The following is a 13,820-nucleotide window of genomic DNA, read 5'->3' as shown; positions in this document are numbered from 1 at the left end:
GCTAACCCAGACACGACGTGCTTACGATATAACATTTATAACTTGCTAATACTTCCAGGAATGGGATTTAATTTAAGCGAGAGCAGCAAGGTGTAACACCACCCCAGCATGCGTGTTACCCTAGCACAGACGTGCTCAGCTGGCTGGAGCTTACCTCCCAGTCCCAAGAAGTGTAATTGTCTGTGTTTCCCTTTGTCAGCTCGTATTGACAGCAAAGACAAGGAAGGGGCTGAAGCTGAGGAAAAGAAACCGAAGGTAAGCTAAAAAATAAACCCACCACGATATCAGCCCACCTGTGTGGGTTGTGCATGTTCCTGTCTTCCTCTCCTGCTCTCCTTGACTGGGCTGTGCCAAACCCTGCCATTACCTTCCATCCTTCAGTCTTTCTCCCAGGAACATTTTTATTTTTGTCTTCCCTCACCCTGGTTTGGATGGTGCAATCCGTGGTGATCTTGGAGGGCAAGGAGACAGGGCAACTGAAAACAAAGATGTGGCTCGTGGGGGTTGTGCAGGCAGTTAGGAAAATCATTTTCTCAGCCCAAAACCAGGGAGCAGCAGGCTGGGTTTGCTGGGCCAAACTGGTGCAAAAGCAAATTCCGTGCTGCATTGGGTTGTATCAGGGATGAGCGCCGTAACAGCGCAAAGAGCAAGACGTCTAATTAAAAAATGAAATTATATAATCTAGTTCTTGCAGATGCCATGTTCTTCAGGAGGAACAGAGTTTAATAGTGGCTAAATTGCAGAAGTTTGGAAGGTACCTGCCACAGCGCTGATGTGGAGGATGTTCAGCTCAGTCTGGCCAGTGTCTGGGCAAGATAATGGGCAAGCTGATAGACAGTAGTGGGTGAAGAGTTAAAGCGAGGCATGTAATTCCTTCCAAACAGTAGGAAATGGAGTCTTTTTCTAGGGAAGTTTGGCAGGGTTGACAAGGAACTTAATAGCAAGCTGTTATTGATAAAGCAGGTGTGATGGGGCTGAGGGACCTGGGAGCAGCTGTCTGCGTCTCCCAGAAGTGCTGGTGGTGGTGCTGCTGTGCCTGGTGTCTGTGTGGTGATCCTGCAGCGTCTCTGCCAGTGGTCTGGGAGAACATGGAGCAGTTTGGATGCTAAAATGGTGTGGAGGGTGGTGGCAAGGACACGCTGCATCCCCTGGGAGGGGGCTCGGCTGTCACCGTGTCCTGGTGCAGCCGCGGGACCTCAGCAGTGCCCCAGGACCTGCACCTTTGCCTAATTCTGTGCCTCAAGGACAGGGCAGTGCCAGCTGTCTCCTGTCCCACGCCTGCTTCTGCATTGCACCTTCTAATCCTATTTAATGTCAGCCATCCCTTTCTGTTCCCCTCCCATACTGATTTTTTTTTTGTTCCAATTTGATTTTGTTTCCATTTTTAAGAAATCCTCACCTTCCACCGCCAACCCCCCAGGCGATAGACCCTCCATCCCCCCCCATCGACACACCTCCTCTAGCACAACCCCTCCGAAAACACCCTCCAGCCCTGCTTCCACCTCTAAACGAGTCTCTTCTGTCACCTCCCGACCTGCCAGTACAGGAACACAAGAAACGAAAGCCAAGGTAAGGAGATGGGATGCAAGAGAGGCAAAAGCTGCCTCGGAGAGCACCTTAAAGCATTTCTGATGGTGGTTACGGGGCTGCACCATGTCTCAGAAGTATCTCACGTGCTGCAGGGTGTTAGCTGGTCTCCCCGAGGCATTTCTGGGTCCCTTTGTGTTTTTTTTGTTTTCTTTTTTGGGCAGCTTTTCGCTGTGCTTTATGGCAGATGTATTTGAAACATGCCAGAGCCAGATCTGCCAGGTGCTGCACGGAGAGTAGAAAACACACATCTGTGGCTTTTGTAAAAACTAGCTCGAAGTTTGCCTTTATGGTGTGTGGTCACACAAACACACCCGTGCTGAGGGAGGGAGCAGAGACTGCGGGTCTCAGGTAACGGGATGTCGAATTTCCATGGTAGGGGTTGTCACAGCTCTGCTCCGCTTCCCTGCTGCCTTGGGAGCAGCCGGCTTTTAAGTTCTCCCTTGCTGTTTTGCATCAGCTTGTGTACACAGACCAGCATCAGAAAATTGCTAGAAAGAGGATGCACAGATCTGGGAGGGCTTTCCTGCAGGATCAGAAGACAGGAAAGAGCATCTTGCTATTTACACACCCCCACGGGCTATTTACACATTACCTGAGTGCGTTCCAGCTGGGAACCAAGGAAAAACTTACCTGTGCTCGGAGCCTGGCTCTGTGCTGAGCGGAGCCACTGATCTAAAGTCCGAGGCTGGATTGGTTTATCTTCAGCACACGAATTTAGCAGGATGAGGGGAATAAAAGGGGAAATGCAGAGGACAGACAGAGCAGCTGGGCACATCTTTTGACATGAGTGTGCAGGGAGCGCTGTGGCTGCAGCTGGGAGCTCATGTACCCACGGCAGTCGTGGCAGGCACTGCGATGGCAAGCAGGGTAGGAGCAGGCACGTCACGGATGCCTGCACCTGGGGAAATTTGGGGAGCCCTGCAGGCTGCCAGGGCGGGCAGCAGGGGGGTACTGCGTGGCTCCGATCCATGAAAAGCGATGGCAGATCCCCCCCTGCATCAACCTTCTCCTCCTTGCGTCCCCAGGGCCCGGGTGGCACGAAGGCGGCCACGCCACGCTCCGCAGCCGGGCAGGCTCAGAGGAACTCTGCCAACGCCACGCGCATCCCGGCAAAGACACCCACGGCCCCCAAGACCCCTCCCAGCTCCGGTAGGTGGTGGCGAGAGCGGCGTGCGGCCACCTTCCCTCGGGGCTGCGGCCCCCAGGCTCTCCGTGCAAGGATTTTGGGGTAGGGAGCCCCTCACGCAGGCTGGGGTTGTGCACGGAGCTGAGCAAGGGCAGTGCCAGCAGGATGAGGTCCGTGCGGTGCCTCGGAGCCGCTCAGCATCGTCACGGGGCTGAGGAGGGTTCCCCTGAAGGGAGCCTTGCTGCACGCTGCTTCATCTGCTCGCTTCCTCTAGCTGCCAGTGTGTAGGAGAGGGCACTCGCTTTATCCCCGTGGGATTTCCTCCAATTTGGAAGATTTAGACGGCTCCGTTTTTTTTTTTTTAATCCGTCTATTCCTTTTCTCTTGATGATATTTCACAAAGACCTGGGAGAAGAGGATCAATTCTTCGATTGCAGGAATGGAGCTTAGCCCATTATTCTCAGAAGAAAACCCCAGAAAGCATCAGGCATTGTGAATTTCCATTAAAACGGTGCATTTCACTGAATATATATATTTTCCATACTTACCCAGAGCTGCATAAATTCTTAAATCAATTAAGTTTCCAGCTTTATTAGGTTTAACCATATTTCTCATTCATTAAACAGGCAGAAAGGAGCAGAAAAAACCACCTCCTGCAGCAGCAAAGTCTGAGAAAGGTGATGTTTGAGGATTTTCTTTTCTTTTTTTTTGATGGGGCACAGTTCCGAGCTGCTCAGTGATCTGAGCTGTATTTAATTACATGATTTTATAAAAATGCTTCCAAATTCCTTATAGAAAAGTAGTTTTGTTTCAGTGCCTTTTGTCAGGTTTTTCATGCATGCTAATGCCACACGCTAGCGGGGCATGATCCGGACAATAAAAAGAATGTCTTTCTTCTGAGATAGTGGGGAATGTTGTTTTTAATTTGAGCTCTCACTTGAAAATGAAGTGCATCTGTCTGCTTACCCTGTGCTCGCCTCGCTGTGTCTGTAAACTTCAGGTGAGCAGCCCAAGTCTGGAGACAGAAGCGGTTACAGCAGTCCCGGCTCCCCCGGGACTCCAGGCAGCCGTTCCCGCACTCCTTCTCTGCCCACCCCACCAGCCAGGGAGCCCAAGAAGGTGGCAGTGGTTCGCACCCCCCCGAAATCTCCTGCGTCTGCCAAGAGCCGCATCCAGCCCTCAGCTGCGCCCATGCCTGACCTGAAAAACGTCAAGTCCAAAATCGGCTCCACCGAGAACCTGAAGCACCAGCCCGGAGGTGGCAAGGTAAATGTGGGCTCTGCCTTCCTGCGGGGACAGCGGGCACCCAGCGCTGCCTCTGGGAGCAGCAGTCCTGGGGGGGCAGCTGTGGCAGCTGTGCTGTGGCTGATCTCCAGCCCCGTTCTGGTTTTGGGGTGTTTTGGGTTGGGGGCTTGTCCTGAAATCTCTTGCCTGCCTTAGAGCAGCAGTCCCGCAGAGGGCTGCCGGCAGCTCGTGGCTTCCACGGGGTGCTACAGCCGAGTGCAGACCGGCTGCCGGGGAGTGATATTCCCCTGGGCATCCAGTTAGGGAGAGCAGCTTGTGCCCTGCAGCCCTAAAGAGTCTCAGGATCGAGGCTGTGTTTCTGGATCCTACCTGGAGCAGTCGCCCCGACGCTGCCTCCGTTTCTTCGAGACGATGGCCGCGTCCTGCGAGGGTCTCGGGTTAGGTCAACCACCCCCAGGAGAACTGCAGCCTCTGCCAGGTCGTGGTTGTGGTCTCTGAGGGCAGAGAGCTTTGGGCTCGCTGGGCCGGCCCCAAAACACGGCCAGCGCTGAGACCGCAGGGCTCTGGGGTCCGACGGGGGGTTCCTGCTGGGTGCTTTCCTCCTGGGGCCAGCCGGGGCTCTGGGGGCGACTGCAGCCCTGCTGGGATGGGGCTGGGGCTGAGCTGGAGCTGCTGCTGTGGCCAGGATTTGTCGGCTCAGGTCTGGTGAGGGAAGCAGTGCAGGAGCTGAGCGGTTTTCCTAAAGCACTGGGGTTTGGGATCTTGGTTCTGCTGGCAGGGCTGTGGGCTGCAGGCTGCCATCAGCTGCTGGTGCAGTGTGGCACGGCCAGAAGTGGTGGCAGTGTTTTATCCTCCAGCCCCTGCTGCTTTTCACTCCCAGAGGGAGCAGCAAAACGAACGCTGGGCTCCGAGCGCTCGGGAACGAGGGTGGCACGTTGAATTTTGCAAGCCCAGTGGCAGAGACTTTTGCAAAGCCCTGGCACAGACCTGGCTGAGGGCCTGGTGGCTCTTACGGGGACGTTACACGGCACAACCACACGCCTGGTGCCCGCTGCAGCCAGGATTTGCTGCGTGCTCGTGCCTGCAGCTGCCGAAGCAGCAGGACCACGACACGTCCGAGCGGTGCCTGCTGCTTCGTGCCACCCGGTGGCTCCGTGCCTCTGAGCCTTTGGCACGGGGGGAGGCTGTGAGATGGCTCCTCTCCATCGCAGAGAGCAGCGGGCTTTTGCATTTCTGGAGGTGCATGGGCTGGCGGTTTGCTGGACGATGCACATTTTGCTCTCTGCTGCAGTCCGGGGGTCAGTTACGGTCTCTGGACCCTGGCTGTTAGCAGGGCAGAGCAGCATGTGTCCCGTCAGCTGCCTGTGTCCCCAGTCTCATCCCTCCTGCCTGCGTAGCACCACGCTTATATTTTTCTGCCACCCCTCAAAACACCGCTCCTCTGGGAGTTTAGGAGCCCTCCCGCTTGCTGTAAACGGGTCAAACTGTTTGCTTGTTCTTTTTCATCCAGCTTTTGCTATTTTTTTTTTCCCTTTGTTGGCTTCTCTCTCGGGCAACATGCTGAATTCGGGACGATTCATTGCTCCTTGCAGGGGAGCATGGCTGGGTGCTCTGCTGGGGGATCTATAGGGCACGAGGCGGCTCTGAGCTCAGCGGCTGCCGCTGGAGTGGAAGGGGCCGACCCCACAAGCCTGGGTTTAGGCTGGCAGAAGGTGGCCCTGCAGCCTCCTCTCTCCACACAAATTTCACCCAGCCTAGGGAACGTGGAGCACGTGAGCCAGAAGTCAGCCAGACCAAATCCTTCCCAGTGCTCCTGCACCGAGCACTTGGGTAGGTGGTTCTCTGAGTACTGCCCTCGGTAAGCCCGGACGAGCCGAGCTGTGCCCTGATCTGCAGGATTCATTGATCTGGACTTGAAAAACAGCACAGGGGGCTTCTGTCAGGGGGCTTGGTGCTCCTCGTGCTGGAGAACCGTGGTTCAGTGAGGAGCAATCCTTGCTGCAGCAGGCTGGGGAAACGGAGAGTGAGGTTTTGTGCCCAGCCAGAGCCCTGGTTTAGGTCAGGAAACAAACCCAGCCCGAGCAGGGGAAGGAGCAGGGACTGTACCTCCATCGGTGTCTCTTCTGGCACAGCTCCTCCTATGTGTGGGGCCACTCCAGCATCACTGGCCTTATAAAAAACACAAAAAGCAGAACAAAACTAAGTGGAAACAGCTTCTGTAGTACAAAAAATCAGGGAGAGGGCAGGCAGGCCTCAGGACTGGAGGGTGATGTTAGCGGGGCGTGTGGTTCCCGGGGTACCAAGCCATTTCCTACCCGAGGTGGTGTCAGGAATATGGGGCAGAGCCTTTGGGGTTGGCCTGGGCTGTCCGATCATCTTATCTGCACGGGGGTTAAGAAAACTGCCGGCGTGGGACCTCGTCCCTGGCAGCCACGGCGTTTTCTCCTCGGAACTGCAGAGGGAGTTGGAGCCCTGCGCAGTGCGGAGCTCTCAGTCCCCTCCGGGCTGCTCTCCAGGATGCTCTGGGCATCCATCGCAGTTTGCTCTGCATCTCCGTGCAAGGGAGGGGAGATGTGGGCTGGCACGGGACGGGGTGCTGAGCCCCGGGGTTTTCCTCAGCCCCATCCCTCCTCCCAGCCCGCCCGATGCAGGTGCTGAGTCACTGAGCACTGCCGCTCTGCAGCGCGTTTGCTGCCCAGCAGCTCCCTCCTTTTGTTTGGGGAAAGCAAAGGCGGGTCGCTGGCTTTTCTGCTGGTGTTCTGCCTTGGAAACCGGGGCTGCCTTGCCAGCCAGACATCAGTAATCCCTGGCTAAAGCTCGCCCACCTCCGTCTTCGGTTTCCAACCCGTGAGCAGAGCCGTGCAGCCAGCCAGAGCTCCTCCTCTGCTCCTGACGCTGGAAGGCAGGCTCCTGGTTTTAGTGCTATTTCGCATGGTCAAGCTGCAGATGATCATGTTGTTTCTCACGCTCTTTTCTGGCTACCAAAGGTGCAGATTATTAATAAGAAGCTGGACTTTAGCAGCGTTCAATCCAAGTGTGGCTCAAAGGATAATATCAAACACATCCCAGGAGGAGGCAGTGTGAGTACCTTCACACTTTCATGCACTATAATGGTTCTTATACTAAGTGGCATGTTGTGTACACTGAACTGCCAATGCTATCTGCAGCGACCGTGCCGTCAGATAGCTATTGGTGACGTGCAATGACTCTTTTCTGGCTACCAAAGGTGCAGATTGTTAATAAGAAGTTGGACTATAGCAGCGTTCAATCCAGGTGTGGCTCAAAGGATAATATCAAACACGTCCCGGGAGGAGGCAGTGTGAGTACCTTCACACTTGGAATGCTCTGTGATCATCCTGACCAGTAGTGGCATGTTCTAGACACCGAATCCCCAATGCTATCTGCAGCGGCCCCGCCGTCAGATAGCCATTGGTGGCGTGCTGTCCTTTAACCCATTAACCCAGAAGACGTGGGTAGAGGAACCCTAACAAGTCCTGGACGTGGACAGAACTAACTGACCCGTGTCTGAAACGAACCGTCCCGTTAACCCCGAGGTTTTACACTACCTGGAAGGCTCAAAGCCTCATTGCCTGCAGGACGGGTGGTCTCTAGCAGGCAGTGACGCAGCTGCTGAGGCAGTGGACGGATAGATTTATGAGCAAACACAGTCCTTACTGCTCATTGCCCTGCTAAATTGCACCTGACCCCGCACAACACGTAAAAGCCCAGGTTCCTCATCGTTCCCATCAGGCAAGTACGATCCGTGTGAACATCCACCGTGCTAATGAATGTGCCCAGCGTGTGCCAGTGCCCGTGGAGGCTGAGCCTGAAGTAGCACTGCATTAATTGAGCTGAACCCAGGCATTTCCAGCCATTCCCAGAGGAGCAGCCAGCCTCAGCCTTCACTTAATGTGCCAGAAACCTGCAGAAACTCCCCAGAGGTTGGTGGATTTGCACCGGTCTCTCTGGAGGCAGAGCTGGGGGCCAGGAAAGACGATGGGCCAAGGAGGGAGCCTCACCGAGACCCCAAATGGTGCAGCCCACGGTCTGTGGCCACCTGAGGCAGCCATCGGGTGCCCCTCAGACGTTCCCAATGGCTTTTTGTTGTGCTGTTTTTGGTCTCTGGGGATGCCCTCCCTGGGAAACAGAGCGTTGCAGAGGGCTTGGCACATAAGCATTGGAACATGCCTGGGTTTGCAACCTTGGTCTTAAATTTGCTGGCATTCTCCTTTTATTTTTGGGCCGGAGGAGCTGCTTTGCAGAGCTGGGTCTCTGTGCAGCAGGTCCCCTGCTCTATTTGCCATTTCTCAAAGCCGGGTCCTGCACTGGCTGGCCTGCCTGCTGCATTACGCCAGGAGGGGGTGTCTGGCCATCACATCACATCACATCATGTGCGTGGCTGCAGCACGAGGTGCTGAGCTCATCCTTCCCTCCACTGAGTGCTCGCACCGTGGGCAAGCACTTGCCTCTGCAGTGGCTTACGAATCCTCTGGATTTTTGGCTAGAGATCGCCATCCCTCCCCAGGCTCTGCCAGCACCGAACATGGTGTGGTTGCTGACACCGAAAGCAGCAGCTTCGCTCAGGGCATGGGTGCTCGGGGCAAAGTTTTGTGCTGATTTGGCTCGAGTGTGAGCACACGGGCTGGCCTGGTGGCAGAGCTGTGCCTGGGGGCTCCTCCAATCGAGGGGCAACGAGAAGCCCCCGGGGCACGACGGCAGCCGTGTCTTAATCCTCTGCAATGCTGCCAGCAGCGACGCCTGCCCAGCCTCTGCCGCTTCGAGGGAAGCGAGCTGCTGCTGCTGCTGCCTGGGGTCGGTACCTTTTTTATTTATTTTTATTTTTTTAATGCCAGGGGATGCTCTGGCAGGGTGACGCAGTAGGCAAAAACTGCCGTAAGAATTGGGGATGCTAAGAGATGGGATCCCAAGGTTGCTGGTTTCCCAGGCGAGCAGCTCTGTGCCCCTTTCCCTTTTTTGCTGCACTGGGAGGCCCCTGCTCTGCTCCCAGCATTTCATCGAGTCCCTCCTGTAAAAAAAAAGGAGCTGGGAGGAGAGCAGAAAGGGATTGGGGTGCAGGTTGCTTGCTCTGGAAATGGGGGGGGTCTTCCAGACCCAGGTCCCAGCAGTGCCCCAGGGTGCTCCCAGGCCCTGGGATCAGAAAGGCTCTGCCCTTCTGCGGGCTGTCTGCTGCCTCCCAAGTGAATTCAGCTCTCCTCCTACCCAGTGCGTTAACTGTGTGAGCTTCCCCCCACCCTGTCTCCATGTCTGTCTCTGCAGTGTGCTCCCAGCCCCTGGGGTTGCTTTTCTCCCCTCTCCCTGTCCCCCCCCCCTCTCATTTACCTGTGCCTTTTGGCGTGCGTGAGCATCGGGACGAGCCTGGCCTGCGGGCACGGGGCACGGGGCGGTGGCACCGAGCCTGTGGCCCTGCAGGAGCCAGGCCCTGCACCTCCCTGAAGATTTTTGCACATCCCAAGCACCAGGGACGCTGTGTCCCCCTGTGTTTTCCTGGTGAAGGGGGGGACGTTCCTTAGCAGTGTGCACAGCCACGTCCCCACCTGGTTCTGAGGACGGCGGCCGCGGGGCTGCCAAGAGAGCTGGGGCTCTCGAATCAGCGCAGGGTGCGGGGTGCTATAGAGAAGGGCGACCAACCCTTCGGCCACGCTGCTTCGGGGGCTGCCTGGCTGCTCGGAGGGGTCCCCTCCTCTGCAGGGATCTCTTTGGTGCCGGCACATCCCTCGTGAGCTGTCTGAGAGCTCGGTGAGCGTGCAGAGAGCAGCACCCGCTCCCCCAAAATCCCAGCCTGCTCCCGAGAGCCAGCTGCTCCCCAGCAGGATGGGACCAACCCGGAGGTGTCCGTGAGCTGGTTTCTCCTGCACAGGCTCGCTACCTGCAGCCAGAGCCGATTCGCACGCAGGTGTGAGTCCAAAACCAGGCTCCAAAGCAACTTCGGGGGGATTGGGGACGTGCCCTCGCCCCGCTGTCTCCCAGTCCTGGTGTCGGTGGTGTGCACGTGCTGTGTTTGCCGCTGCTCCCAGACTTCCAGATGTTGGCGTTTTCCAGCGTGGTGTCTAACCTCTAACGCAGCCACTAAAAGCTCCCCGTTAACCGTCCCCGTGTGTGTGTCTCGTGTCACCCCGTGGCTCCCGGCACGGCACCGCGGCCGCTCCTCGGACGGGGCGGCAGAGGTGGAGGTGCCGGAGCCCAGTTCAGGGACAATAACGTGTGAAACAACCAAAAAAGCAGCATAAAACCAGGAAATCCTGCAGTACTGCTGCAGTTCAGTCTGTTATAATTGCCATTTTAATTTATATTATGTGAACTCCTGCCGGATATTTAGACTTTGCTTTTGCTTTTTAGTTATTTATTTTTTTTGTTAACCGTTATTTCCATTGCAGCGTTTTTCAGAAATGCATATTTTGGTCACTCTTTTAAAATTTCTGTGCACATTGATCATTTCTGTTCTTTCAGTTTTTGTGGACATAAGCTTTATGTTTTACACCAGCAAAGGTATTTAATTTTTTACGTTTTCTCTCTGGTATATATCTCCTCCTTTTGGATGATGTGTATGCAAATCTTAATTAATCACCACTCCACTTTCTTTCTCACTTAAGCACTTTAAAATTGCCTCTACTCCCCCCCTCTGTGGAGAGGTGATCTTGTGCATGCTGACATGATAAGAGAGGCTCCTGCACACGGGCATTAATGATCTCCCGTTTCCGATGCCGGTTTCTTTTGTACTGTTAATCTCACCGGGGCTGGAGCTGTCCTTTCCCTCCAATCCAGCTCAGGTGCTGCTGTGTGTTGTGCCTCCCCCTCCCCGGGCACCCTGGTGCTGGCAGCGGGCTCATCGCCTTCTCCTTTCTCGCACGGACAGGTCCAAATCGTCTACAAGCCGGTGGACCTGAGCCACGTGACGTCCAAATGTGGGTCCCTGGGCAACATCCATCACAAACCAGGTACCCGAGGTGGCTGCGCGCTGGTCCCTGGGGGCTCCCAGGGCGGCGGGGGTAACGCAGGGGGTGCGGGGAGATGCCTGGGCAGCGACTGGAGGGAGCATCAGCGTGGTGCTGGGCGCTGTTCCCAGCTCTGACACCGTAAAACTGCTCTGGGGAGGGATCTGCTCTGGTCCACGGACATCCTTGGTTGTCCCAACACACCGCTGCCCTTTAGGATTAATTCAGGGTGTGGAGGGGAGTAAGGGTAATAACGCCCTGCCTGTGGCTCTCTGAAGCGTTGGGATGCCCACCAGCTCCGCACGGCATCCTCTGGAAAGTCTCTTTACCCCACTTCACTGGGTTTCCAAAACTCTTGCTACCATTTTTGTGGTCCTTGCCCTCTGCACAGCCCCAGCAGCGCTCGGCTCAGCCTGGAGCTCTTCCTCTCCCGGCTGCTGCAGGAGCTGACTTTGCCCTCCTGGTGCTCTTCTCTTCCAGGCGGTGGCCAGGTGGAGGTGAAATCTGAGAAACTGGACTTCAAAGATAAGGTGCAGTCGAAAATCGGGTCCTTAGATAACATCAGCCACGTTCCTGGAGGAGGAAATAAAAAGGTAAAGGTGGGAGCGGGGCTGCTCTGCTGCTGCGTGTGTCCGTGTGCCCTGAGAGTGCCTGGAGGCTGGGCTCAGAGGAGGACCCACTGGCCAGGCTCATCTTTAGCCCACACGACCTGAAACCACTTGCTGCCCAAATTCTGGTGGGGGGCAGTCAGTAAAAGCACCCTGCCCGTGGAAGGAGGCAGAGCTGAGGGCTCCCGGGCTGCGTTTTCCAGCCCCGGGGACGTCGGAGCCTGGCGGTGGTGGAGCTGTGGGGCTTGAAGCCTGTCCTCCTCCTGCCCACGGCCACCTGAGTGAGTGTGAACGCGTGCGATGTCCCCTCCTGTGGTTTCCTGCTCTTTCTGCTGTTCTCTGAAGGCTGCGCACCACAGGTTTGTGTCTGGAACCTTTCACGGGTGCTGTCAGCATCTGCGCCGCGTGCTGCCGATGAATCTCAGCGGCGTGGCACGGAGCTGGCGGTCAGGGCACTGCGTGGGCATCGTTTCCCCAGTGAAAGTGGAGCATTAAAGGCTTAGCTTTATTTAGAAGAGGTGGCTGTGCAGGAGGCTGCCATTTCCGAAGAAAGGTGATGTCTTCCTTCAGATCTCAGTCTCCCAAACGAGGCTGGCCAAGGGCTGTGTCAGGAGTGGCGTGCATCTGGGGGAGTTAAATTGAGAGTGAAAAACCAGGCAAGTTGGGTGAAATCCTGAACCTGGAGGGAGCTGGTCATGCCAGAGGCTTTGATGGTGCCTTCCCAGTAAAGGTCAGCAAGAAAAACCCCTCTGCAGCCACACCTGAAGGACAGACGAGCCCCTTGCAGGCAGGGTGGCCGGGAGATGGGGGAAGCACGGCGTTGGGACCCCAGCCTGGTGACACACATGGATGAATTTCCCTAGGGAACGGGGCTTTTTCTCTTGCTTGTTTTTCAAACACTGTTTTTCTCGATGGGAGGGGAAGGCTCTATTTCGGCTCCTGTGTTTTGGCACTCTGTTCTTGGCCATGTTTTCTCTGTGCACCTCCCAGCTCTTCATCTCCCAGCGGTGTGCTGGCCTCTGCCGGAGGGACGGCTTGACTTCCTTACCCTTCTCTCGCTGCTGCTACGCATCAGACTGCCCTGTGCTTCACTGAGCCCATTTTCATCATTTTTATTATTACGATGCTGACGATTCTTTCATACCCGGGCACATTCACTGGGCCATAGCTTGAAGAACTTGCCCTCTGGAGGGGGAGTTTATTTGCAGGGGGCTGAGCTGGCAGCGGGATCACCTGCCTCAGCCTCCTCACATGGCAGCTGCCCAAATCCTGCCTAAATCCCCACCTGGAGGAGGCTGGCAGTCTGGAGTTCGTCTGCTTCCCTTTCCCAGCCCATTCCCCTTCACACCTTAGCACCGGGACCATCCTCAGGTGCTCCGAGGTGGGATGCTGTGGCCGCAGGGTGGGCACAGGACACAGCCGTGCCCGGTCAGCCCCGCAAACACAGCGGCTGGGGGCGGCTCTGCTGCCCTTTTCCCAGCCTTTCCCTCGTCCTCATTCCCCTTCTTGCTGAAGGATCCATTTGGACACGTCCCCAGCTCTCCTGGCCCCAATACCTCGGAGCTGAGCTGGCTGCAGTGCAGGCACTGGGGTGCTCCGTGCTCTGCCCCATACCTGCACTGGCAGCACGTGCCGTCCCCTGCCGCACAGGGGAAGCCTGGCTCCTGTCTCCCAGGGCGATGCTGTTCTTCCTATGAGTCAGTGAATGGCCTGGTTTTTCAGATCTTTTTCCACCAGTTTTCTCTTTCTTTTCTTTTTTTGGTCTTTTTCCTTCTGGTTGACATTTATTGGATCTTGTTTTTTTTTCTTTGTTGCTGATGCGTTTTTTGCACCCCACCGCCTTGGGCGGGTTTCTTCACCTGTAGAGAGAGAAAGGCAAGGAAGACAAGACCTGTCCCCAGGCTGCTCGGACCCCGAGCCCAGACCCCGCTGGGCTCCAGTCCCTGGTGCTGGAGCCGCCCACCCCCCCGGAGAGCCAGCCCCCAGCCTTGCACTTGGCTGGGGAGGGCACCAGTAAGTAGCAAACCTCATAAACCTCATCCACTTCACCTCCCCTCGCGCTCGCCAGGAGAGAGGGGTTTGGCTCGTGGGAGCAGCTGGGCCGTGGGGTAAGGGGCAGCCGAGCCGTGCGCGTCCCCCCCACCGCATAAACCCCAGCCAGGGGAGCAGGAGCAGCCCTGGGCGTGCCAGCTGAGTCCTGTGCCCGGGACCCAGCCCTGCACCAGGGCTGGGCGCTTGGGAAGGAGTCGGCAGCATCCCGAGGTGCCCCAGTCCTGCCACCCCCTTCCAGTTGCGCCC

The 13,820-nt window shown here is 56.4% G+C and overlaps 1 protein-coding gene across 21 annotated transcripts in view; it reads left to right on the top strand.

The window, feature by feature from the left end:
• Nucleotides 1–13,820, top strand: part of MAPT (microtubule associated protein tau) — a 43,895-nt gene that overhangs the window by 26,759 nt on the left and 3,316 nt on the right. For 3 of the 21 annotated variants that reach the window (XM_084496254.1, XM_084496247.1, XM_084496239.1), the window contains 9 exons: nucleotides 200–255; nucleotides 1,390–1,569; nucleotides 2,616–2,739; nucleotides 3,343–3,393; nucleotides 3,717–3,982; nucleotides 6,949–7,041; nucleotides 7,188–7,280; nucleotides 10,836–10,917; nucleotides 11,395–11,507. In XM_084496254.1, coding sequence (XP_084352380.1) covers nucleotides 200–255; nucleotides 1,390–1,569; nucleotides 2,616–2,739; nucleotides 3,343–3,393; nucleotides 3,717–3,982; nucleotides 6,949–7,041; nucleotides 7,188–7,280; nucleotides 10,836–10,917; nucleotides 11,395–11,507 — 1,058 coding nt within the window. Of the gene's footprint in view, nucleotides 1–199; nucleotides 256–1,389; nucleotides 1,570–2,615; nucleotides 2,740–3,342; nucleotides 3,394–3,716; nucleotides 3,983–6,948; nucleotides 7,042–7,187; nucleotides 7,281–10,429; nucleotides 10,469–10,835; nucleotides 10,918–11,394; nucleotides 11,508–13,387; nucleotides 13,536–13,820 lie in introns of those variants that run through there. The other 18 variants (XM_084496248.1, XM_084496253.1, XM_084496250.1 and 15 more) reach the window with 16 other exon arrangements.

This window comes from Aythya ferina (genome assembly GCF_964211825.1).
Source record: "Aythya ferina genome assembly, chromosome: 23".
Taxonomy (NCBI): Eukaryota; Metazoa; Chordata; class Aves; order Anseriformes; family Anatidae; genus Aythya; species Aythya ferina.
The sequence above is the reverse complement of the archived record's forward strand: the minus strand, read 5'-3'. Positions and strand labels throughout refer to the sequence as shown.